At 39.3% G+C, this 25,059-nt stretch overlaps 1 protein-coding gene across 10 annotated transcripts in view; it reads left to right on the top strand.

The window, feature by feature from the left end:
• Positions 1–25,059, top strand: part of DEPDC5 (DEP domain containing 5, GATOR1 subcomplex subunit) — a 106,950-nt gene that overhangs the window by 25,741 nt on the left and 56,150 nt on the right. For 5 of the 10 annotated variants that reach the window (XM_016129555.2, XM_016129548.2, XM_016129549.2 and 2 more), the window contains 12 exons: positions 6,093–6,196; positions 6,742–6,816; positions 8,071–8,205; positions 9,031–9,092; positions 9,238–9,311; positions 13,358–13,427; positions 14,804–14,840; positions 15,368–15,488; positions 17,629–17,849; positions 20,675–20,878; positions 22,582–22,717; positions 23,718–23,815. In XM_016129555.2, coding sequence (XP_015985041.2) covers positions 6,093–6,196; positions 6,742–6,816; positions 8,071–8,205; positions 9,031–9,092; positions 9,238–9,311; positions 13,358–13,427; positions 14,804–14,840; positions 15,368–15,488; positions 17,629–17,849; positions 20,675–20,878; positions 22,582–22,717; positions 23,718–23,815 — 1,337 coding nt within the window. The remainder of the gene's footprint in view (positions 1–6,092; positions 6,197–6,741; positions 6,817–8,070; positions 8,206–9,030; positions 9,093–9,237; positions 9,312–13,357; positions 13,428–14,803; positions 14,841–15,367; positions 15,489–17,628; positions 17,850–20,674; positions 20,879–22,581; positions 22,718–23,717; positions 23,816–25,059) is intronic. The other 5 variants (XM_036220505.1, XM_016129552.2, XM_016129551.2 and 2 more) reach the window with 2 other exon arrangements.

Below are 25,059 nucleotides of genomic sequence, written 5' to 3'. Positions count from 1 at the left end.
TTCACTTGGTTTTTTTGGCTAAATTTTGCTTCGTAGTAAATTATCGATATTATAACATTTTATTCCTATGAATAAAGAATAAGGACATTTTCATATATAATCACAATGTAACCACATATATAACTACAATATGTGACCACAATCACATTTAACAGAATACTAATTCTATAATATTCATTATCTAGTATGTATTCATATTTCCTTAATTGTCTCCAAAGCAAGTTCTTGTTTGGTCTGTTTCTTAAGTCTAAATTTAAAACAATTTCCTGTTCTTTCCCTCCTCTTACCCCCACCCCCAACTGTTGATTTGTTGGAGAATCTGAGTCAGTATCCTATGGAACTATGCTTCTCAAAATTCAGTGTGTATATAAACCATGCTCAGGGGATCGTATTAAAGTGCAGATTCTGGTTTGTTCAGCAGGTCTGGGGTGGACCTGAGAGTCTGCTTATCTAACTAGCTCCTGTGCTTGCACATTTTGCTTTTCTTTGTACCACAGTTTGACCAGGGAGGCTGTAAAGGACCTTTTCTTGATTTCTCTAATTGGACCTTGTGGTGGTGTTTATTTTCTGCAAACCAAACAACTGGACGATTTTGCTGCCCTACCCCCTGACGTTTGCCAGTGTCTAGAGAGAATGTTTAATTGTCAAAGTGGTGGAGGGTGGGATAGGAAAGAGATTATGCAACTGATATCCAGTGGGTAGCCAGCGATGCTAAACATTCTCCAATGCACAGGACAGCCCTTCCACCCTTCCAACAAAGAGTCATTTAGCCCAAAATGTCAATAATGCCGAGGTTGAGAATCTCTCTCTAAAGACTTGATTAACTTTATGTTGGACCTTTTAAATAAGACTTACCTCATTGCTGATCTCCTGGACTTCATATTGCATCACCAGAGAATGCAGTCAGCCCAGTTGTCCTAACAGTCACTGAATAAGGGGACACTTTGCGAGTTGATGGACATATCCTAGGTATAAGTGTGTTGCTTAATGGCATGGGGCTGTAGGACCTTGACCTGTTCTACATTCTCCAATGTGTGGAAAAATTTACCACGTGATTATTGGCATTTCAGGTGAAGGATAGAGCAGACATCAAAGTGGATTTCAGAAAGCCTTTTGCTTTTCAGAACGTGTTTTATTCTTGCCTAATACACAAAGATTTTGTGTTTAAATCAAAACCAACCACTTTGAGAACTCTTCCCTCTAACTCACCACCCTGTTACTGATTCTGTCTTGCTTCCTCAGACTATTTCCTTTGTAACTAAAAGAAGGAACTTCCTTCTTAGTTTCCCCTCCTGCCTCGGAAACACAGTGTCTCTCTGTTTTGCTGTAACAGTTTATTATGTCAGTTAAATTTTTGTTTCAAATGGGCAATCTTCCCTCTCCACCCCTGGCATCTGGAGGCTTAAATATATTCCTTTGTAGCTAGTTCTTTCCTATCAAGCTAGCACCAAATGCCAACTTGTATTTTTTTCCCTTTTTTATCTTTGTAATAACATCCTTAAAGAATATTTTGTCTTTCATAACCATAATTTAATATCAGGATTGTGACAAGAGTTGTGGGAACTTTTAAGGCAGTATTTTGGATAACCTTTTAAACTTCATATTTCAACACTTTTAAATCTCTGGGAAAATTGAAAGAAGAATATAATGAGTATCTATACTTTTCATCTACATTTACCAGTTATCGACATTTAATAGGTACATGATTACATTATACTTCATTATGTATCTTCTAAGAACAAGGGCATTTTTTTTACATAACTAAAATATAGTGGTATTCAGGACTTTTAACATTGATATAAATACCATTATGTAACATACAGTTCATATTCAGATTTCTCCAATTGTCCCAATATTCTTTACTGATATGTTTTTCATGATCCAGATTTCTCTCTTGAATGTCTAAGAATTCTCTCTAGAATCATGCATTCGTTTTAGCTTAGATCATCTTTTGTGTTTGTTTTCTTGTATAATATTGTATTTTGAAAAATTTCAAACATATAGAAAAGTCGAGAGGATTGTCCATTGAATACCCATATATCCACCACTTGTATTTTGCAATGAACATTTTTCTCTATTTGCTTTACCACTTATCAGATTACCTTTTTATGTCATTTAAAAAATAATGCATATTTATTGTAGGAATTTTGAAAAATATAGAAAAGCACAAGATAGAAAATGATAGTGGCTCCCCAATCCTATTGAGATAATATTAAGATGGTAACAGTTATCGTTTATTATTGAGGACATACCACTGTTTTAAGCACTTTATATATCTTGATTCATTTAAATATTCCAACATCATATGAGATAGTCACTGTTATTCATTTTACAGATGTGGAAACTTGATCACAGTTTAAGTAATTTATCCAAAGTCCATGGAAAATTAAGTGATGGAGTATGCACTTGACTCAGGCAATCTACTTCATAGTCTGTGCTTTTGACCACTATATTCAACCTCATACGAATTATACTTTAAATGATTTGTTGATCTTTTGGGTCCTGTATCACTGTGAGAATTTCATGCAGGTGATAAGCCGTCTTCTTCCCTGACATCACCATTCATCCCTTTGTGCAGGTGAATTCTTCATACCGCTTCAGTGGATTCCTGGAACCCTGAGAGCTCTTTAGGCTTAACAATATATGAAGTTATGTCTACATAACGAGTATGCATTCATTTGAGTATAATTATGGATATATTAAAATATACATAAATCATGAATTAACGAATTATGAATGTAGATTTATATATGTATATGACTACATTAATATATTAAAATTCCCCCACATCATTAAAAATCATCCCTAAATTTCATAGGTTGAAAAAAGCTTTGTTTTTTTCTTACCGCAAAAGCAATATAGGTTCATTTTAGGAAAATAAAAATGTATCAAACCTTATTCTCTGTTTATAGAGATAAAAATTTATTTTCACAGAGATGTGATCACAGACTCTCATGATTTTTTTATGTGATGTTTTAAACCAGCATTTTCCACTTAGTAATCACTAATGCCATTCCACGTCCGATACTCTGCTTCCACAGCATCATTTTTATTGCTATATAGAGATTGAGTTGCCAGCTGTTATTGAACACTGAGCTGATTTTCAACTTTTCACTATTGTCAATGGTTCTACCGATGAATATTCTTACAGATAAGTCTTTAAGTATACCCTGAGTCATTCCTTAGTACAAATTCCTAGAAATAGAGTTATTGGATCAAAGGATGTTCTATTTTTGTCTTAAGGCTTTTCATTTGTACAGCCAAATAGCCTTCCAAAACCATTGTAGTAGAAAATCCCATTTCCTAACAGTGTTATTTCTCTGTCCTCACCAACACTGAATACTCCTTTTTGGTTGGGGGCAGTTCTTTCCCAATTAGGTTGGAGGAAAAATCCTTAAGATTGATTTATTAATGATAGTAAATGTTTTTGCATGTTCATTGGCCTTTGTGTTTCTCATTCATGAATTGTCTATTCATCTCCTTAGCTCACTTTTCCATCTTATTTTTTTTTTTTTTTTTTTTTTTTTTTACCACTGGTCTGACTTGCAATCCAAAGTGGAGCACTTCTAATACTATGGTATATGTTTCTCCAAATGTGTTTCTGTTTAGCCCATTTTAAAATTGGCATGATCTTTTAAAATTTGTTTTTAATAAAAGAAAGTGTACTTAGAGAGAATAGCATTGTGAACTTCCATATGCCTATTCAACAATTATTGAAAAGAATCACATAATTTTTGATAGCTGTACAATATTTTGTCATCTAAAATATGTAATTTAATTCCTTATTGTTAGGTCTTTAACTTTTTTCTAATTTAAAACATTATCTATAACACTGTGATAAATAAACAGATACATAGTTATGTATCTGAGTTTTTAATTAAGATTTTTTTAGAGCAGTTTTAGGTTCGCAGCAAAATTGAGAGGAATTTTCAGAGATTTCCCATCTACTTCCTCCCCCTGCACATGCACAGCCCCTGGTCTGTTATCAACATCCCTCATCAGAGTGCTGTATTTGTTACAACTGACGAACCTATGTTTATACATCATAGTCACCCGAAGTCCATGGTTTACCTGAAGTTCACTCTTGGTGTTGTGTATTCTGTGTATAGACAAATGTATAATGACATGTATCCATCTTTATAGTGTCGTGCAGTATTTTCACTATCCTAAAAGTCCTTTGTGCTCCAATTATTCGTCCCCCTACCACACTCAATCCCTGGCAACCCCTGATCTTTTTAGGGTCTCCATAGTTCTGCCTTTTTCATAATGTTACATAGTTGGAATCATATAGTATGAGTCTTTTAATACTGATGTCTTTCACTCAGTGATATGCAATTAAGGTTCCTTCATGTTCCTTCATGTCTTTTCATGAGTTGATAGCTCATTTATTTTTAATGCTAAATAATACTCTGAGTGTACCACAGTTTGTTTATCCTTTCACCTACTGAAGGATATCTTGGTTCCAGGTTTTGGTGATTATAATTAAAGCTACTATAAACATTAGGTGCAGGTTTTTGTGTGGACATGTTTAAGCTCATTTGGGTAAATACCAAGGGGTGTGATTTTTGGGGGTCATATAGTAAGAGTATTTTTAGTTTTGTAAGAAACCACCAATCTGTCTTCTAAAGTGGCTGTACCATTTTGCATCATCACCAGAAATGAATGAGAGTTCCTGTTGCTCCATATTCTTTTCAGGATTTGATATTGTCAGTGTTCCTGATTTTGTCTATTTTTGCAGTATATAGTGCTGTCTTCTTGTTTTAATTTGCTTTTCTTTGATGACATATGATGTGGAGCATCTTTTCATATGCTTATATGCCATCCGTATATCTTCTTTGACAAGATGTCTGTTCAGGTCTTTTGCCCATTTTTTAATTGGGTTTTTAAATTGTCTTATTGTTGAGTTTTAAAGTTCTTTGTATTTTTGGATGATAATCCTTTATCAAATGTGTCTTTTGCAAATATTTTCTTCCAGTTTGTGGCTTGTCTTCTTGCTCTCTTGACATTGTCTCTTGTATGGCAAAACTTCTTTCATTTTAATGAGATCTAGGTTATCAATTTTTTCTTTCATGGATTGTGCCTTTGGTGTTATATCTAAAAAAAGTCGTCACTATACCCAAGGCTATCTAGGTTCTTGCCTATGTTATCTTCTACGGGCTTTATAGTTTATGTTTTATTTCTAGGTCTATGATCCATTTTTAGTTAATTTTTTTGTGATGGGTATAAGGTCTGTGTCCAGATTCTTTTTTTTTTTTTTTGGCATGTGAATGCCTAGTCCCGGCACCATTTGTTGAAAAGACTGTCTTTATTGTATTGTCTTTGCTTCTTTGTCAAAGACCAGTTGACTATTAATGTGGGTCTGTTTCTGGTATCTCTATTCTCTATTAATCTATTTGCCTGTTCTTTTGCCTCTACCTCACTGTCTTGATTACCGTAGCTATAGTAAGTCTTGAAGTTAGATAGTGTCAGTCCTACAACTTTCTTCTTTTTCAGTCTTGTGCTGGCTATTCTGGGTCCTGTGCATTTCTTTAGAATAAATTCTTAGCATTATAATTACTAGATTAATAGAAATTTAACGTTTTCTTTTAAAGTTTATTTAATTTTTGGAATACATTTACATGGTTCAAAATTTTAAAGGTATAGACCATATACAGTTAACAGATTCCCACCCATCTCTTCCCACTAATCTAGTTTTCTGATCGAGATCTGTTTATTGGATGTGTGTGTGTGTGTGTGTGTGTGTGTGTGACATAAATATGGATGTTCTCGTTTAATACCTTTCATATATCCCCCCTGATTATAATTCAGTATATGAAACTGTTCATACCTCTGCTCAACAATATTACTACAATCTCAAGGCAGTTTTTAATTATTTTCTTACTTTTTAAAAATTTTCAATCTATATTACTATCGATATGATTACATTTCTTTGTTAATGTTTGTTAAATACATTTGACTCTATTATTATTAAATGATAAATTCCCCTACATTTGGGAATCCCATCTTTTCCTTTCCTTGAAACCCTGTAAGGAACCTTGTGTCCTGTATATAATAGTTGCTCCGTATCTATTCTATAATAATACTCCTTTCAGAGTGGTGGTACAGAATGAGAGGAGAGAAGAGTGGACTTCACTCCTCGTGACCATTAAAAAGCTCTTCATCCAGTATCCAGTGTTGGTGCGACTGGAACAGGCAGGTACTGCATCCATGTGACAGAAGGTGCAGCAGGGAAAGGAGGTATAGGTGGCAGCTGGGAGGTGAAGAGGTTCATGCCTGTTTCCCTTCCAGCGCTGTGTATAGTTTCTGCTTTCGGTCAGGTTTCTATTTCTGGTTGGGTCCAGTTGTTTATTATGTATGCAGTAAGTTCAGTACTACTACAGGGTGGGGGGCCCTATGGAGCCAGTTACCTTCCACTTGTTTGTTTGTTTGTTTTTATGGTGACATTGGTTAACTAAATCCAATAAGTTTCAGCTGTACACTTTAACAGTAAGGCATATATATATATATATATATATATATATATATATATATATTTACAATGTGCGTTCACCTCCCATAGTTAGATTTCTTTCTGTCACCACATATTTGACCTCTTTTACCCTGTCTACCTCCCCCCACCTCCCCTACTTCCTACCCTCTGGTAACCACTAGTCTATAGTCCATGTCCATGAGTCTCTACTTGTTTTTTAAGAGTTCATCTTTCGTGAGATGGTTTTCCTTCTCTTGCATCTTTTGTTTCAGAGGGCTTTCCTCAAGGAGACAATTCTACCTCAGCACAAGGAAACTACCTAGAGGCCATCAATCTTTCATTCAATGGTGAGTAAGGACCCCAGGCATCTTGCTTACTGCGCACCTACGAACTTCTCTTTACTAATGTCCAAAGATCAGGACCTAGTGGTGATGCCCCCACCTCCCTTTGCCCAACATTAATGGAAAGTCATAACTTCTGATGGCCAACATTTAGCTCTTATGTCTTCTGTTGGGAAACTAACCTGCTGTTCTCATCTGTTTCTCATGGTAACCCAAGAGTAAAGAGCTGGAGGGGTCTTCCTTTCACTCTTTGTTTTACTAAACTGTGTTCTTATTTTTCACCCTATCCCTCTTCTAGGTAATTTTTTTTCAATCTACTTTTTTTTGAATTACAAAAGTTGCCCACGTGCCTAGAATTCAAGGAATAGAGAAGTGTATCAAGTAAAACTGAGTAGCTCCTCCCTTACTCCACTGTCAGCCTCCTTCCAAGGAGGACCATGGTTAAGAGTGTAGTGTGATTTCTTTTGAGTGTTTGTCCCTTAATTTATGTGTTAGCTGACATACTGTAAACAAAAAGGGAAATTTAAGGATGCATGGGCTCAATAGGTTGCCAGGAAAGGTTTGAACACCATACTGAAGAAGATGAGGGTGCCTCTGGGAACCCCAACATCAGGAATTCCTAGAGCCATATTCATCTCCCAGCAACCCTGTCTCTGCATCTGATCACCCCAAGTCCAATTAGCTATCTGTTCTGCCCTGGCCAGTGGCAGAAATAATGATGAGTGGTGTATATTGCCTTCCCACGTGTCTGTACTCAGGTGCTAGGAATTCTAGAGCATGGGTCTTTTATTAGTAAATCTTTTTGTCATATTTGAATATCATTGATTTTCCAAAGGAAGAATTACACAAGCCAGAAATAAAAAAAGAATTAATTGCCAAATTTACAACGTCATCACAAGATTCTGATCCACCTCTCAAATATTGTCGGAAATTAATATTTTATTCTTATAAGTTTCAGTGCAGACTCATTTATGGATGGAAATTAATGGCATTAAATTTGAGCATTTAAGTATGCACAAGGCAAGGATTGATGGGGAAAGATTAACAAAGGTGACAATGATATAGTCTTCTGATAAAGCAGTTTTTAATATAGAAGAGGAAGACAGATGTGCATATGACTAATGAGAAATCAAGTTAGAATGTTGCAGTTGCAGTAATAGAAATATAGATAGATCTCTGAGAGCATAGAGATGCTTGCCAGTAGCTGGTTGCTGATATGCCGTAACATCTTCATTGGAAGACTTTTTGCTTTTGTTCAAGTGTTTGACAAGCACTATATCAACCGCAACTTTGACCGAACTGGCCAGATGTCTGTGGTGATCACGCCTGGGGTGGGTGTGTTTGAAGTGGACCGGCTTCTCATGATCTTGACCAAGCAGCGGATGATAGATAATGGTAATGCTTTCTGGTTCGTGTTGTCTCTGAGTGTTTATAGCTCGACTTAACTTTAAAACTATGAACTTTCCCTGGCACTGTGCGTGGAGGTCTGGGGATGTGAATAATGATAGGTGACAAAAAGAGTTCCATTGTCAAATTGGTCTGGGAAATGCTGGGTCGTGCACAGTTAGGCCCATTCTTTAATTGCAGGTTTTATTATGTTGGTGTATCTTGTTTATCTCCAAAGGGCATAACTGGTACTCTGAGTTTCCCAAATATATGTGACACTGGAGAACCCTTTCTGGGGGAATTGTTTGAACCAGTATCCATGAGCCCATCTTTGGAAGTACCCTCAGGTCACCAAGTCCAGGCCTCCTTTCGTGATATGCCATTCTTCCCCAGCTCACACCTCCACGCTCCCCTTTAATTTGTGTTTCCACAACAAGATGGAGTTGGGAAATAAATCCTGATTGCCAGTAATGAAGCTCTGTTAAGTGATGTGGATCATTTTGCTTTTTACTGAGATGACAGAGTTCCTTTTCCTTTCTGGCCTTGCCACTGCAGTAATGGAGGCCTGGTTGTCTTTTTGACAAATCATGATCCACAAGACAGTCAGAGGCTGATTGTCAAGCATCAAATAGTGGCAGGTGTGACAGAACTATTTACTTCTTCACTGTGTAGGCAGCACTGAGGAGGTTATAAATCATAGGATGGTAAGTTGACTTTGCCTCATACCCTCACCCAGTGGAATAACATCAATAATAGATTTGGAGCACTTACCTCTGCCTCTTCCCTCCTCAACCACTCCCCCCCCCCAAACTATTTTTGTCTTTTCTTTTTCAGGAATTGGTGTGGACTTGGTGTGCATGGGGGAGCAACCGTTACATGCTGTCCCACTGTTCAAGGTAATTAGATTCTGGATTTTATACTAAAGGCCTGTTTCTAGCACCAGATCAGGTGATCTTGAGAATAATAAAACATAGAAGAGTTGGAGCAGTTTCACATCCTACTTAATTTTTAGCTGATCTGTGCTCACCTATTCCTTTTCAGCTGCATAATCGGAGTATTCCTCACGATTCTCGTCAGGGTGATGACTACAATATTCCTCACTGGATAAACCACAGGTGGGTGTGATCTTGACTCATAGTAGATGATAAGACTTCCTTGTCATTTTCTCTTCAAATCTTTTAAGTTCTTACTATAATGTCTTTTGTCAAGAAAATGTAGAAACCAAAGTTCCAACATTTGCTTTAAGCTTCTCTACATGTAATGCAGTAGCAGTAACATAAGAACAATCTATGATGAAAAAAATAGAAACAAATTTTAGAGGACTTATTTCCACTGCTATTCCCAACTCTTACTATTCCCCACTCCCACAAACCGTAGCAGACCATCATTGTGCCTGGCCTCCTCCACTTATAGAAAAATCGCCATGCCTCTTCTTCACATGGGACGAGGCCGCAGTGTCCCTGCCGATTCCAGCTCAAGGATGGTGTCTCTCGTCCCTCTGCCAGTGCCTTCATCTTTTTGAACAGCTGCAGTAATCTCTCTTGTTCAGTCCATCCTTTAGACCAGGGTTTCTCAATGTTGACACTATTGACATTTTGGCCAGATCATACTTTGTTGTGGAGGGCTGTCCTGTACATTGTAGGATGTTGACCAACATCCCTGACCTCTACTCTAGACGCCAACAGCACATACACTCCCAGTTTTAACAGCCAAAAACGTCTGTAGAAACAGTGGCTAAGTGAATTTCCCTATCAGAAAACCTGGAGAATGATAAACTGTTTCTTTGAAACACTGCAGGTAGAGCTCATACCTCTGGAAACTAATTATGAGAACTAGATGTCCTCGAATAAACATGCCAAAAGTGAAAAGATTTGGGCTATTACTTCTTTTTAATGTTTCATGATTTTTTAAAAATGATTGCAGATTATAGAGAATACAGGTAAAACCATTGGAAGCTGGGGAGTGAAATCATTTAAATTTTAAAAAAATTTTTTTAATGTCTGTAGATATTGCCACATGTACCCCCCCAGGTGACAAAATTCTCCCCATCTGCCCATTGAGAATCACTTCTTTAGAACTGTGCTTTCTTCTTTCCTTTAAATTTTTTTTTCTTAAGTAACAGAGCCTTTTCTTCAAGTAAAAGTCTTACTTGGAACTAAGTATATGAAAACAAAACATTATTAGTGTTCCTCTCTGGCTGTACACAGCAGGCCCTGATACAGCACCAGGGAACCATGGGGATCTATCAGCCACTGCTGTATGTGGTTGCCAGAGTCATTTTTCATGAAAACCAAATCCTACAGCTCTTGTCCTGATTCCTCATGCTGGCTTGATAAAGACGAAAGTCTGACTGACGTCTGAGGCCTACCACTTACCTCCTTTCATTCTTCTGCCTGGCAGACACCTATCTAGAGGGCCTTTCCACCTGCCCTTTCCCCGCAAATGCTGTTTATCCTCTGACAACCAGCCCCAACATCTCTCTTTGTGAGTTCTTCCTGTGCTGCCCCTAGTGCCAGTAGCCATGTTCTCTTGAGTGCTTCCAGAGCACTCTAACCTTCTCTGGGTTGTCTGTCTTCAGGCAGAACTCCCAAGGGGCAGACGGCCACTTGGCTGATGCCTCAAGCTCAATTTTGGCTTCTGTTTAGTTGGAAATCTTTGCTGGAGACCAGCTTGAAAATGTTGACTTCAGCCTGTAATATTTTCTTTATCTTGGTCATGGACCACGTTGTCCTAGTATAGTAGTTGCCGCTGGTCAGTTATAATCATTCATCAGTGAAGAAACAGTTTCATGAGCAAGGAATAGTCATTTGGCCAGCTCGTAAGGGTAGAGTGGTCACATTGTAATTATCCTGTTCTATGTATGCCTCACTCTTCTCTGGGAGCCCAGTGAGATCCTCTCCGGTTGGTCATCCATGCTATTCCTTTACATATATGTATATAAGGCTGTTTAATGATGCTTAATTTTGTACATTGTCATTGTATCGTCTGATGAAGTCACTTTAAGAACAAGTGACTGCTTCATAAGAAAATGCCTTCAGAATCTTCCTCATCTTACATTTATGTTATTGTTACTTTAAAAATTTGGTCGAGGTAAAATAGGAGCATTTTGAACTTATTTCTTTTTCACTCTAGAGACAAATGTATATTCTTTGTTAGTCAGCCCTCTAATTGTTTTTGGATTTGTGATCTTAAATAAACATTCACTTTTTTGCCAGTAAGAAAATAGCTGCTGTTTACACACTGTTATTTCATGGTTTCAAGTTTAGTTGAGGAAACAATTAAAGGAAAAGTAGCCTTAGCACACTCAAAATTATATACGAATTTAAGTTTTGCAGTTTCCTCAAATTTTACTAATAACTTGAAAGTTTCCTGATTTTTCACTTTATTTTTAATCATAAATTGGCTCTCTGATGCCAGTTAAGATAGAGGATAGATCCATGTGGGAAGGGGCTTCAGGATGAGAGCTGGGAAAGGCCCAAGGCCTGTTTTTCACATCTTATTGTGAGCCTTGTTTACTTGAACCACTGGGGAGGGGAGCAAGAGGCCTGGTGGCCTGAGACGGACGGCTGCTCACTGGGGCCATTATTCTCATTCTGTCAGCAAAGCCTCTTCAGAAGCGTGCAAAATGTTTTCACTGTTTAGTATGGTCAGAGACCCTGCTCAGCATAATTAAATTTTCTTCAATGAGAACTTATTACTCCCAAAGTATTACTGGCTAATAATAAAAATGGATTCGAAAGTTAATTAATACTAGATCCATAAGAATTATAAAACTGGGATTTTGGGATATCACAGGTTGTGACTGGAATCTGCTTGGACATCATAGAGAGCATCTTGCCACATCGTGCAGGTGAGGAACACAAGATCTAGAGAGGTTAAATGGCTCGCCTAGAGTTGAATGCCAAGTTCATGGCAAAGCTGCAGCTATTGATATGAACCATTCGAAATTATATTAGATTTTTATTATTGTTATTATTATTTATGCCTACAGCACTTGGTCTTCCTAGGTGGTCTCCCAGACAAGTACTAACCAGGCCCGACTGTGTTTAACTTTTGAGATCAGACATCAGGCTTGTTCAGGGTGGCATGGCCATAGACCATGGACCATGGCTCCACTGGGGTACGAACCTAGGACCTTCTATGTGTAAAGCAGATGTGCTAACCACTACACTATGGAACCATGTCCTATATTAGATTGTTTTTGACCTTCAAACAGCAATCTCATATGCTTCAATCTAATAGAAACTTATTCTTCTAGCTGACATCACTTCACCAATCAGATCTTTTACAATTAGTGTCTGGAAAGAGAATAACATCTTTGACTTGGTACTTTTCTTAGTACCACTGTGAGAGGCCAAGTCCAGAGACTGGTTGTACTTCTGGTCTGATTGCAGGCAGTATTCTTAAATTCTTATGTACCTAATGTGCCACCAGTTATCTATTGATACTGGCCCCTCCCCTTTTTTTTGTTCATGATCAGTTATGATGGAAGGTGGGGATTGGTCAATATTCAGTATTCAATTTTTAGCACAAGTTGTAGATTTAAAAAAATACAGAGAGATGCATAAGGAATAGAAAAGGCTACGCAGCCTCTATTCACTTATTCATTCATCATACCCAGGGCAAGGCTGCGTCTCCAGTTTTCTTGTGTATCTGACATGACTACATTATGATATGATTTTCAGAGAGATTGAGACTTGATGGTTTGTTTCTGCTATCTTTTCTCTAGTGCCACCTTTTCTTTTTTTTTCCTTTTTTTTTTTTTTTTTTTTTTTTGGCCTGGATTGTTCTTGCTTACTAAGTGCTGATCAGTCAAGGAGTGATAGAAACCTCCCTTGTGCCAGCATCATGCCAAGTATCTAGGGGAAAAAGTATTATGGTATAAATAGATTTATCTCTGCTGTAAGGAGGAGGTTCTAATGCAGTTAGGAATCGGGAGCTAGCATGAAATAATTTATGGGGGAAAAGAAGAATAGAACACAATTAAAAACTTAATTAATGTTTTGTAGTAATTACAAAAGAAGTTAGAATTGGGAAGACCAGTGAAGCCCAAGACAAAGGCTTTCACAAGAGGACTGATCCATAGCTGGGATTTCAGGTTTTTCTTGAGGTTTAAAATGAAAGGAGTTTAGATTAATAACCCCATTTGTTTCTTTTACAGTTTCTACACGTCCAAAAGCCAGCTCTTTTGTAACAGTTTTACCCCACGGATAAAACTGGCAGGAAAGAAGGTAGGTGTTACCAACCAGCAGAGCCTTCAGGGACTGTCACACACCCACATGGTTATTTTGGTCCTAAGACACTCACTTACCCCCATGATGATAAATGAATTTAAGAAATTGTCTTAGAACTTTATAATTTTCCATGTTAAATAATCAATGCAAACCCCCAGACATAAGAAATATCTTTGATAAAAATATGACATAGAACTATTTTTAGTTCTTTAATAATAAAAACTATTTTTATTATGATGTAATTGGTTTATTCAGACACGAAGACCTCTTAGATACTGGTAAGAACAAACACATAGACGCACGTTGCAGCAAAGTAGAAATATAATTAACAGATCACATCTTAGTGATAGGTAAAGACAGATTCAAATAAGAATGGGAGTTCAATTTTTGCATACCAAATATGTTAAGAACATATTAATATTTATACCAAATGCTGGAACAAAGTGTGGTGAAATTGGTACCTGAGTCCTTGGTTGGTGTCCATTACATATGAAAAGCATTTCAGCCATGTGTATCAAGAACAGTACAAATGGTCATGCCACTTGACCAGATAACTACGTTTTTAGTCATGTGGCCTAAGAAAATAATCAAGGATATTGAATGTCAAGAGATCTTTGTCTAGTTTTATTCACTATAGTGACATGTCAAAAGTAATAGGGAAATGGCTAAATAAACCATGAAATATCCACTTGGTGAAATATATTTGCACCCAATAAAAATGCTATTCTAAAGAATGTGAAAAAAAACCTTTCTCATGTAATATGAAGAGAAAAACAGGCTGTTAGGTATATAGGCCTCACACTAGGGTGCTCTCTTCCATCTGCCTTTTTCTGGCAGAGCTGAACCCTCTGAAGGTTGCCCCACTGTGACTTACATTAGTGGTATCAGGGCCATTCCTTCCCTTTTTTGGAGGGGAGGAGGTTGACGTTACTTTCCTGATAGGGAAAATACTAATTTGGAGGAATATGAGGACTCCTAAAAATAGATTATATCAAGTAGAGAAGTGCTAGAAGAGTGAGACTGCCTAGAAAGGTCCTTCTCCTGCCTCGTGAGGTTTTATGCCTTCACCACAACCATTCTTGGCAAAGTGGGACATGGGGGAACTTCTCTGCAACATGATCATTTTGAAGGTTAAAATGTTACGGAAGGACGTGGTTCCCTAGTGTAGTGGTTACCATGTCTGCTTTACACGCAGAAGGTCCTTGGTTCGCACCCAATGGAGCCACAGTCAGTCCATGGTCTACAGCCATCGGTTACAGTGAGGGCTAAGACATGGTCTCTGCCCTGTGGAGCAGCCACCTACATTACTGTGCCTGTAATAAGTTCTGTTCTATCAGAGAATGGAGTGATTAATTCTCTATTTAATTTTACAGCCTGCCTTTGAGAAAGCAAAAAATGGCCGTGATACCTGTGAGTATTTTTCTCCTTTTATCTTTTTTAAGAAAGAGTTAGCTAACTCATGACAACAAGATTATGTAGGGACACAAAAAGTTCACAGCCAAGTTGGGAAACCTGAGTTTGCTTTGTGTGACCTTTGGAAAGCCCCTTAACCACTTTGCATATTTTTGTCCTGTCAACTACAAAATTGAAGATAATAAAACCTTGGTGTTCTTTTTCATAGATCAATAGTAGGTGTCTGGTAGAAAGTGTCAAAGTACAAAACATACATATTAAGATGACATTTTAAAAGCGGGATCACAAAAGAATTACTGCTGTCTGTCGCCTTGCCTTTACTTAAAACTATATACTATTTCTACATCCTTTAACATATAAGTCATTTAATATCAATGACCCGACGAAAGGTTTTTATCCCATTTTTTTCCAGGAGGAGAGGATGACGATGATCACCTGTGCCTTGCAGATTTTGATGAGGACCCTCTGAAGGCATCTGGTTGAAATGTGTTTTGATGACAGTTTGTATTATTTGTGCATTTCAGCTCTTGGGACTCCAAAAGAACCTGAGAACGCCCTTCCCATCCAAGTGGATTATGATGCCTACGATGCTCAAGTGTTCAGGCTGCCCGGCCCATCCCGGGCTCAGCGTCTCGCCACCTGCAGGTTTTATTTTGCCAGATTTACTTTGGGATGGATGTTTAGGAAAACCTGAGGTCCAGTAGGGACTTTCATGAGATCGGCTTCAAAACGTTTAAAATTAAAATGAACCAAATGGAAGCCATACCATATAGATCATTAGGGATTCTGTTCTCAGGCTCTCTGGGCCAACCATTTTGTTAGCTATGTTTGTTATGAGATGTCTCTCCAAATAGAGCGTTGTGCATTTTCTACTCAAGAGAAGCAATTCACAAATTCTGGAATCATCTTTTCACTCAGCTGCCACTAATATATATAGATCCTAAGGCCCAGTTTCTTTTAGGTTTATTATTCCCAAAGGGCAAGAGACATTTTTCTTTTTCATTCCTGCTTTTTAAAATTTACTCCATGGTGTTTTAGTAATATAGTAATTGTGATATAATCAGATTTATTAATATATTCATTTCTGTGTTTTGTATAAGAGTTCTACCCCAAGGTTAGAGATGTATAGTTTATATATTTTTCTAATACTTTATACAGTCTTGGGTTTTATGCTTAATTCACTGTGTAGAAAATTTGTTTTTAAAGCGTAAAATAGTTCTAGCTTATTTGTTTCCTAGTTGACCAAATTTACCTAAGATTTCTTAAATGTGCAAGTTTAAGCATAACTGATTAGAACAATATTCTGTCTCTTTGCTTTGTGACAGATGAGCTTGTAGTGGCCACATAATTGTGTTCTTGCCTTTTCCCTCTTCCCATCTTGATGTCTTGTTCTGAGAATGTTTGGATCTCAGAATAAATGCTGTTAACAGCAGCTCCTGTACACAGGTTCTGCTGAGGGGCGCAATAGTGCTGATCTTAACATGCTTTCATAGTCCAAGATCCTCAGTTTTCTTTTTTCTAATCAAAGATGGCAAGACCTGGTGTTTCAGACACCCAGGCTGTGTGTTCCTGAGGGCCTAGACCATATCTCAGTCGGTGCTTTGTTTCCCTTGCAGGATTGAACATATACTCAAATGTTTACTGTCGAAATAATGAACCTGCAGTCAGCCTCGGGATCTATTTTTCAGGCTCTTGTTAAGCTCTTACTTCAAACAAAATCCTTCCAGGCAGAAAGAGAACAGCTCTGATGCCAGAGGGGCAGACCTATCAATGGCTGCTGACTCTCATTCTGGATTTTTCCTGCCGACTGGGATTTTTCTTCTTCTGATCCTTCTTCCTACTGTTTCCAGAGGTTTTTCCCCTGAGGGAGTTTCCTGTTTTAATCAAGGTGTACTGTTTTTTAAATTTTTATTAAGGAAATGTCCAAACATGTTCAAATAGAGAGACTAGTGTAATGAACAGTTACCAGCGTGTTGTCAGTCTCGTTGCATCACTTCCCACACATTTCAGATTTTGCTCGAGTCGTCTAAAACAAATCCCGAGCATCCTATTTTTTTTTACCTGTAAATATCTCAGTATGTGTCTAACAAGAATTTTAAAAAGCTACATTATCACAGGACCCTATTGCTGGTAACAAAATTAACACTAATTCCTTAATATCCTTAATATCCTCTGATAGCCAGTCCATATTCAGATTTCCCAATTGTCTGAAAAGTGTTTTTACAGCCATTTTGTTTGAATTGAGATCTAAAGAAGATGCACGTGTTGCATTTGGTTTTAATGTCTTTCTTCTATGACTGTAGAGTATCTTGCTTTCTTCATTTGAGTGATTATTTCCTTATAAAGTTTAACTTGTCCTCTGTTCTCTGAATTTCCTGTAAACTGGCAATTATTTCTAGAGGCCTGATTAGATTTAGGTTCCGTTTTTGATGCAGGAACACTCCTCAGATGGCGCTGCGTACTTCCTCTTGCATCATGTCATATCATGTCTGGTTACCGTATTTGCAGTGATACAAGATGAATTGGTGGGGTCAAACTGGAGCGATCATTTCTTCACAGTTATGATGCCGGGACTTTGGCCATTTGAGAACTGTCCATCGTTTCCTCCCTTTCTTACCAGCTGCTCAGGGCAAAGCACCTCCTCTATTATTTCCTATTCATAGGTCTCATTGGGGATTTTTAAAATTGATTTCCCAAGTAGCTGGAGCTGGTGATGGTTTTTGCAATTTTAACTGTAGGTGAGGCAGCATCCCTTACTTGGCGGTAACTTATCTCTCTTGGTCAGGTCTGTGCGAGAACGGGAGAGTCACAGTCGAAAGAGTGCCAGCTCCTGTGATGTCTCATCCAGCCCTTCCATGCCCAACCGGGCCCTGCCCACTGAGGAAGTAAGGAGCCAGGCTTCCGATGACAGCTCCCTGGGCAGGAGCGCCAACATCCTGATGATCCCACACCCCCACCTGCACCAGTATGAAGTCAGCAGCTCCCTGGGCTACACCAGCACTCGAGGTCAGAAAGCTGAAGCATGGCAGACCTGGACAGTAAAGGATGGGGCAGGGAGGGGTGGCCAGCTGTGGGGTGTACATCCCACATTTAAATTATTTCCATGCCAGCGCAATGAATATGAATCACCTTAGCCGTGTATATGTGTTTGTCATACTAAGTTTGTTTCTACTCCTTCTTCCCCTGTCACTATGACTATATGCCTTTCATTGTGTTAACATAGAGCTTTTCTTAGGCCTGGGGTCAAAGGCGTTTGTTTATTTCATCATCATTTCTATGTGTGCCACACTTAAGACAGCCTCTGTCCTATGCTCTACTTCTAGTTTCTCCTCGCAGTTACCTGTTAACCTGGCTTGCACTAAAAAGCACAGGTGCTGCTTTTCCTGTATTATCTTTCACATCTAGCAGCACCTACAACTAGAGTATACAGGCCCCTCCTGACTTTTTAAACTGTTTATTTTGAAATAATTATGAATACATGGGAAATTGTAAAAAATATGCAGAGAGGTCCTATGTACCTTTCACTCATTTCCCCATTGGTGACATCCTGTATAACTAATACAATGTCAAAACCAGCAAATGACATTGATACAAATCACAAAGCTTACTCAGATTTCATCAGTTTTACCTGTAGTCATTTGTGTGTATGTGTATGCAGTTTTATCACCATAGTTAAAATCTAGAATTATTTCATCATAGCAAGGCTTCCTCATGCTACCCCTTTATAGCCGCACCCTCACTCTAATTATTCTCCTTCACCATAATTTTGTTATTTCAAGAATGTTATATGAATGGAAGCATAGCCTTCCTGACTTGATCACTGACTTGCAAATGTCGTGGACACACGGCTGCGTCTTGTTGCCCTGGAAGGATTCCCGAGGGGCAAGGAGTGTTTTCTGTGACCCAGCGTGTTGAAGAGGGGAAGCCACTGGCGGGGCCTCAGGACAGAGGAGCGGGGCGCTGTCATCCGTAAGGCGCCATACACACTGTGCCAAGGGCCTAGGAGAATTTCTCATTGCTGAGAAAAGATTTTGCTTTTTTTTTTTTTTTTTACTGGTTCAAAGTATAAAAAGGAAATTCCGAAAGAGAAAGGAACAGATATGTAATTACATGACTATAGAAAATAGCTTATGTAACCTACATCAATTAGAGTTAGTATTCAAAGGAATTTTAATACATTCAAAAATTTCTAGGTTAGCTTTTCCCTACCTCCTAGAAGTTTCTAAGTTTATATGACAGTTACTACCATTTTGCTGAAAATATTCTTAGAAGGGTCTGTTGCAAAAGCTAAATTAAACTAACCGTTAATCCTTTAAAAGCCTTCATTTTAAAAGCCAGCTCTCCTCTGAGGAGATAATGTTGGCTCTTAATCCAAGTAGCTTGAAAAGTTTTTTATAAAATTATCTGAATAGTAGAATTGATTTCAGTGTCCCGTAGTGATATTTGGGAGTTTATTAGAAAAGCCTAATCACTGGGATATGGTAAAGCAGAGCATCTACAGGCCTTTGGTTTCTTGTTTCTCTGTTATGTTTGGGTGTTTAGGGGTTCTCACCCATGTACCCACTCCATGTGACATAGGAAACATTTCCCATTTCCTCTACACATTTTTGACCCCCTTTATCCCTCAGTCCTGTTTCTCATCCCTTTCAAAATATGTACTAATCTTTTTTAATTGGGTTTTCTCATTTTATTTCCATGATAACTAACTAGACCACATTCTTTTTTATTTGAGAACTGTCTGTCATTTTATTAATTTACAATGAAAAATGCAGCTTTCATGGATATCCGAATGTTCTCTTCTTGCCTGTAAATCGGCTTGAGGAATTAAATATTGAGTCTTATTGGGTAGAACCATGGATTCGCATCTGCTGGACCCACTTTCTAATCTCAAGAATTGCTTAGTGAACATAGGATGCACACAGAGGAAGTTGGTTGTGGGTTTTAGCTCTTTGATCCACTCAGGTTCACATGCTGCCTCCTTCTCCCGTAATAGGAACCATTAGACAGGACAAGTCACATCTAAATATCATGTCATCTCTTCGCCTGGTCAAGGCTTGATACATCCATTTTTTCATTCTTTTCTCCCCCTAAAACATTTTTAACACAAAAACATTTGATTGCTTACTTATGTTCCAGGCCACCGAGTCAATGAGAGGGGTTTCTTAATCCACCCAGTCATTCAGAACCCCAGGCTCCTTTCATCCTGGGATGCCATGATCATCAACAGGGGAAAAGAAAATGGAGATCTTGTGTAGAGATATCTGTAGTCTAGGTCTTCATTTAGAGCATGTCATTTCCATCAGTGTTTTATTGGCTGGAAGTTGGCTAAGTTATTGGCCCCAGTGCAGAAGGGCTGGAAACTATAGTCTTGTTGCATGCCTAAGAGGAAAATCAAACAAGTTTAGCAAACACATCAACTATCTTTGCCAGGGTCTGCCTCTTGGTCACCAAATATATTTTTTTATTATTCTTCCCACATACAGTATATACCCACCCAAAGGAAGACAAGTCAGGTCCTACCATTCACTCATTGTATCCAGACCAAAGTCCAGGGTCTCCAGGCAATATCTGGTTCTTCCCATTAGGTTTGGGTGTGGCTTCATCTGGCCAATAATTTGGGAACCAGAACTCCCTTCTCCTAAGTATTTAAAAAGTAAACAAACCCAATATTTCATTTATTTATTGTTTGGTGATTTTACTCATTTCCCTCACTGTCTAACATGTATGATATCCAAGATCCTTGTTAGCCTTGGCCAGTCAGTCTGCCTAGTTGTGGTTTCATTGTGGCTCTGTGCTCTCTCTTTGTGCCTCAATTCTGCAATACCTGGTAGATGTCCTGGAGAACATGATGGAGCCACCTCAGCGAGATTCCAGCGCACCGGGGAGGTTCCACGTAGGCAGCGTAGAATCCATGCTACATGTTCGACCTGGCGGATACACACCCCAGCGGGCGCTGATCAACCCCTTTGCCCCCTCTCGAATGCCCATGAAGCTCACTTCAAACAGAAGGCGCTGGATGCACACTTTTCCTGTGGGTAAGTTGGTGGCTCAGGAAAGGGCCCTGGACTGGGAGCTCCTAGTCTTTATCCTCAGCACTGATCAACCATGTGGTCTTGGTCAAGTATCTAAACTTCGCTGCACCTCTGGTGCCCCACCTGTGAGATGGGGGTAGTAACCATGACCATTTTGCCTACCAAAGGGTTCTTATTGGGATCTGGTAGACACACTTGGGAATGGGCTTTGCAACTACAAGTAGCTGTATCAACCTGAGGGCTTCTGTTTTTCTATTTGAAAGAGACTAGGCTTTGCCACCTGCTTTCTTTCCAAAGACTAACATCTGTCATTCTTGGTTATTCTTGGCTCTCTCTAGATATTGTATTGCTGTTTTGATTACACAGTTACATTCCCTTGTTTTCTCTCAGGGATCTGACAACTGAAAAATTATTTTTTTCCTCCAAACTCGCTGTTTTTCATAGTCCATCCTTTTTGATCTACATTCTGCCCTAAAGATGACAGTAGGGTTTTATAAAGCTGTGGCTAAAATTAAACTTCAGCTTAATGGGCCCTTACTGGGCTGGGAAGGAACAGATGCAGTGAACTCCAGGGTTTTTTCATGGAAGCCATCTGCTGCGTGCCTGGAAATGTTTAGTTGTTGTTGTTGTTGTTGTTGTTGTTTGTACTTGCTTATAGAATTAAAAGTTAAATAAGTGAGCAGTGAACCTGGTTTTCTTGGCTGTATTTGGGGGTCATTTCCCAAAACCTCCTTTGCCCCCCTCATATTTCTGCCATAATCAGTCATATGACCTGTTTTTTTCTGGTGTCTCTTTGGTGTCATTTCCTTTCTTTTTTTATCCCCACTGGCTCCTTTGAGTTCTCGTACGAGAACTATTGATGTTTCTTCTTCAACTCTTGTTGCTTTTGTGCTTTTCCTCCTAACACAATTTTGTACTTTTTCCTCTTTTTACTAAAACAGCGTTCTTCAAACCCGCATCCTCTTGCCCACCTGGCCCTCTAATTGCTAAGGCCCCACTTGCCAGGCTCCTCAACGTTCTGTCTTCTCATTCCCATCCTCAGAGGTTCTTTTCTTTCCCAAGCCAATCTGGTGGTCGCTGGCATATGTCTTACCTCTTCTGCATTTGGGGTTTCACCCAGATTGTTCCTTTTTACCCGGATGCCCTCTCCTTTAGCCCTTCTAACTCTATTTAACACTCAGCTCTGAAACTTCTCTTTCTCTAGGAAGCATTTTTTGGGAGACTTATTCTGATTTATCTCCTACTCGATGTCTTTTTTGCACTTACATATTCTCTGCTCCTTAGAGTCACAGTTGTTGCTCGTTTATGTATTAACAGAATTATTGGTGTTTCACTTGCGTGTTCCTTTTCATTTAGTCTTTGTTAACTCTCCCAGGAAGGGCTCTTGCCTCCTGCACTTCTGTATTTCTCTGTGGCATCTCAGTTAACATGCCTGAGACAGAAGCTCTTAAATGTTCTTTGGCTGAACAGGATGACAAGCATAAGGCCCCACAGGAGGATTGAGTCCTGCCCAGAAGAGGAGGTGTCCCATGTGGGAGCCAGAGGGTCATGTGTATAATGTTCTTCTGTGTGTGTAGTCTGTGATGTGCTCTTTCAACCTGTCCAACACCTGTTATCTCAGCAGCTAGAAAGCAGGGAGATGGAGCTAAGTGCACAGCACTAGCTGTCGGGTGGGAATGATGCTCAGTGGATCTTCGTCTGGGTAGGACCATCCGGAGAGGCCATCCAGATCCATCACCAGACCCGACAGAATATGGCGGAGCTACAGGGCAGTGGGCAGAGGAATCCAACTCACTCCTCTGCAGAGCTGCTGGAGTTAGCATATCATGAAGCTGCTGGAAGGTGAGACTGTGCACAGGGCTCTGGGTGATACTTTGAGAACATTCTCTGACACCCAGGACAATGTGCGGAACAGACTGCTGACAAAATGTCATGTTTATAAGACTTGAGGAGATGGTACAAGATCAGGGCCTTCCTTTGTCAGTCAGTGTCATTTCCTTCACGGGGCCAAGTGCAAAGCAAACAGCCTGACATTTTTCCCAGAAATGTTACTTTGGCCCTGCTTTAGCTCTGGGTTTAATTTGAAGTATGCTTTGTAAACTGCAGACTTGAATATTTTCTAATCCTCAGTCAAGGGTGAAAACGGGGGCTGAGATAGGTGATTCATGCTGTGTGTTTTCTGCAGTCACTCTATGTCTTTATCATTTTGGTCACTGAGAAATTCCATGGTTGAGTTTAGAAGAAGTTAATGCTGAAAGCAATGAAAATCAAGGCCTGCGTTTATGGAAATAACTCTTTTTGAACCAGAGTTCTGAATGTGTTACAAGGCATCCAAAGAATCCGTGTAGAAAGAAAGTCATTTAATCCTTGACAAGCATGAGCCCAGGTTACACCTGGACTTAGTGTAGTGCTTTAGGAAATACTTTGCAGAGACCAGTCTTTGGCCCCTTTTTCGCTTACCTCCATGTCCAATGGCATGGATGAGGGATACAGACAGGGCATGGCCATCTCTACTGTATTAACTTGGTACCTCTGTTTGCGTACCTCATATCCTCCTGTTGGTGTTAGCAGGAGGAGGCTTAGGATAAGAAGGGTAGGTGGTCTAGTGTGACAGTGGCAGCTAAGGTGCCAGGACAGGAGGAGCCTGTCACAGGAGGCCAGAACTAGCACACAAACCAAGCACTGCAGCCTGGTAGCCTGTGATATGGATCCCAGTGGTTGCTAGCCTATGTGGCTAAGTATTCACACCTGTTTTGATAAAAACCCCTGGGATACAGGGTGAGCAGGATAAAAGAGGTGATGCTGTGCATTAAGCCAGGTGGCTGGGCTCTGTTTTCTGCAGGCACAGCACTTCCCGCCAGCCTGGTGACAGCATGTCCTCCTTGAACTTCAGCAGAACTGAAGAGCTTTCTGTCAACCTGCTTAGCAACAGTGGTACAGGTAACCAACCCAAGAGATAACAGAGTTGGGATGCTCAGAGCAGGCTCACATCTAGAACGACACAGAGACTAGAAAGGCAGGTCTGCGTCTATTTTGGAATCATTTCAGCCACAATTTTGGGTGACCTATTTAGAAGCAATGCTTTATAATGCATGGAATTATAAATGGGCCGCACAGTACATTTTTAGCTGAGAACATGTTGGTCAAGCCACATTTATCATCAGTCTATCAATGAGTCGTGATTGAGGGAGGCTTATGAGTTTGGTGTTGAGGGCAGGGCCAGGGCCAGAGCAGGAGTGGTCTCTGCTCTAGAAGAGTGTTCAATTGTGTACGTGTTGGGGGGTAGGGGGGCGGGGGCAAACCCATAAAAATAATCAGGAGAAGGGAATACCATAGTTTTTTGTCCTTTTATTTCTTTGCATAGACTAGTCACTCTGTATGGAATATGTTTTTGTCTTATCTTTGTCCTCTGATTCTTCCTGGGAAATGTCCGCTCAGTCTTTATGAATTAGCTCCAACAATACCTCCGTTTTGAAGCCCTCCCTGGTGCTCCTCGCTTCTCCCCAGGAGATGTTGGTGTGTTTCCACACAGTTTCACATGCATAACGCAATTGTACCACATGGCACATCATGATCCTGCTGTGTGTTTACATGTTTGTGTCTCTGCTGGACTGAAAGAGCTTATCGTTATTCATTCCCACAGTGAATTTACTGACACATGAACTTATACTTCCAAGACCAAGCAAGCATTTAATGATTCACAAAATTAGTCGAATTGGTGTGTAAGTGTTCAATTAAATATATTCTAGAATGTTTAGCTTCTTAGAGAAGGTGTGGGCACCTCAAGTTGTTTTTCTAGTCAGGGTGATATAGTGGAATAGGGTCATCCTTACTCTTGCCTAGTCCCTTTATGACAGGTAACATGTGTTTTCAGAGGGGCTAGAGGTCATCAGGAGGGGGTCTGTATGTCTGACATGGGAGTTGAACTCTCATCTTTGATCTTGTTCTTCCTGATCGATTATGTTAGTCACAAAGAAATTAGATGGAATCATTCTGATTTTTACTACCATGTAGAATACCCAGCTAATGTCAGATTTACCTTCAGGATATATGTCCAGAAGCTTACCTTATCTTTTTACCTTTGCCATTCCTAGCCTGGTCCACGAATCCATCGTCTTTCACCTGGACTGTCTCAGTAGCCTACTAACTGGCCTTTTTTATTTGCATGTTTTTCTTTTTCTTTT

This window comes from Rousettus aegyptiacus, unplaced genomic scaffold (genome assembly GCF_014176215.1).
Source record: "Rousettus aegyptiacus isolate mRouAeg1 unplaced genomic scaffold, mRouAeg1.p scaffold_m13_p_5, whole genome shotgun sequence".
NCBI lineage: Eukaryota > Metazoa > Chordata > Mammalia > Chiroptera > Pteropodidae > Rousettus > Rousettus aegyptiacus.
The sequence above is the reverse complement of the archived record's forward strand: the minus strand, read 5'-3'. Positions and strand labels throughout refer to the sequence as shown.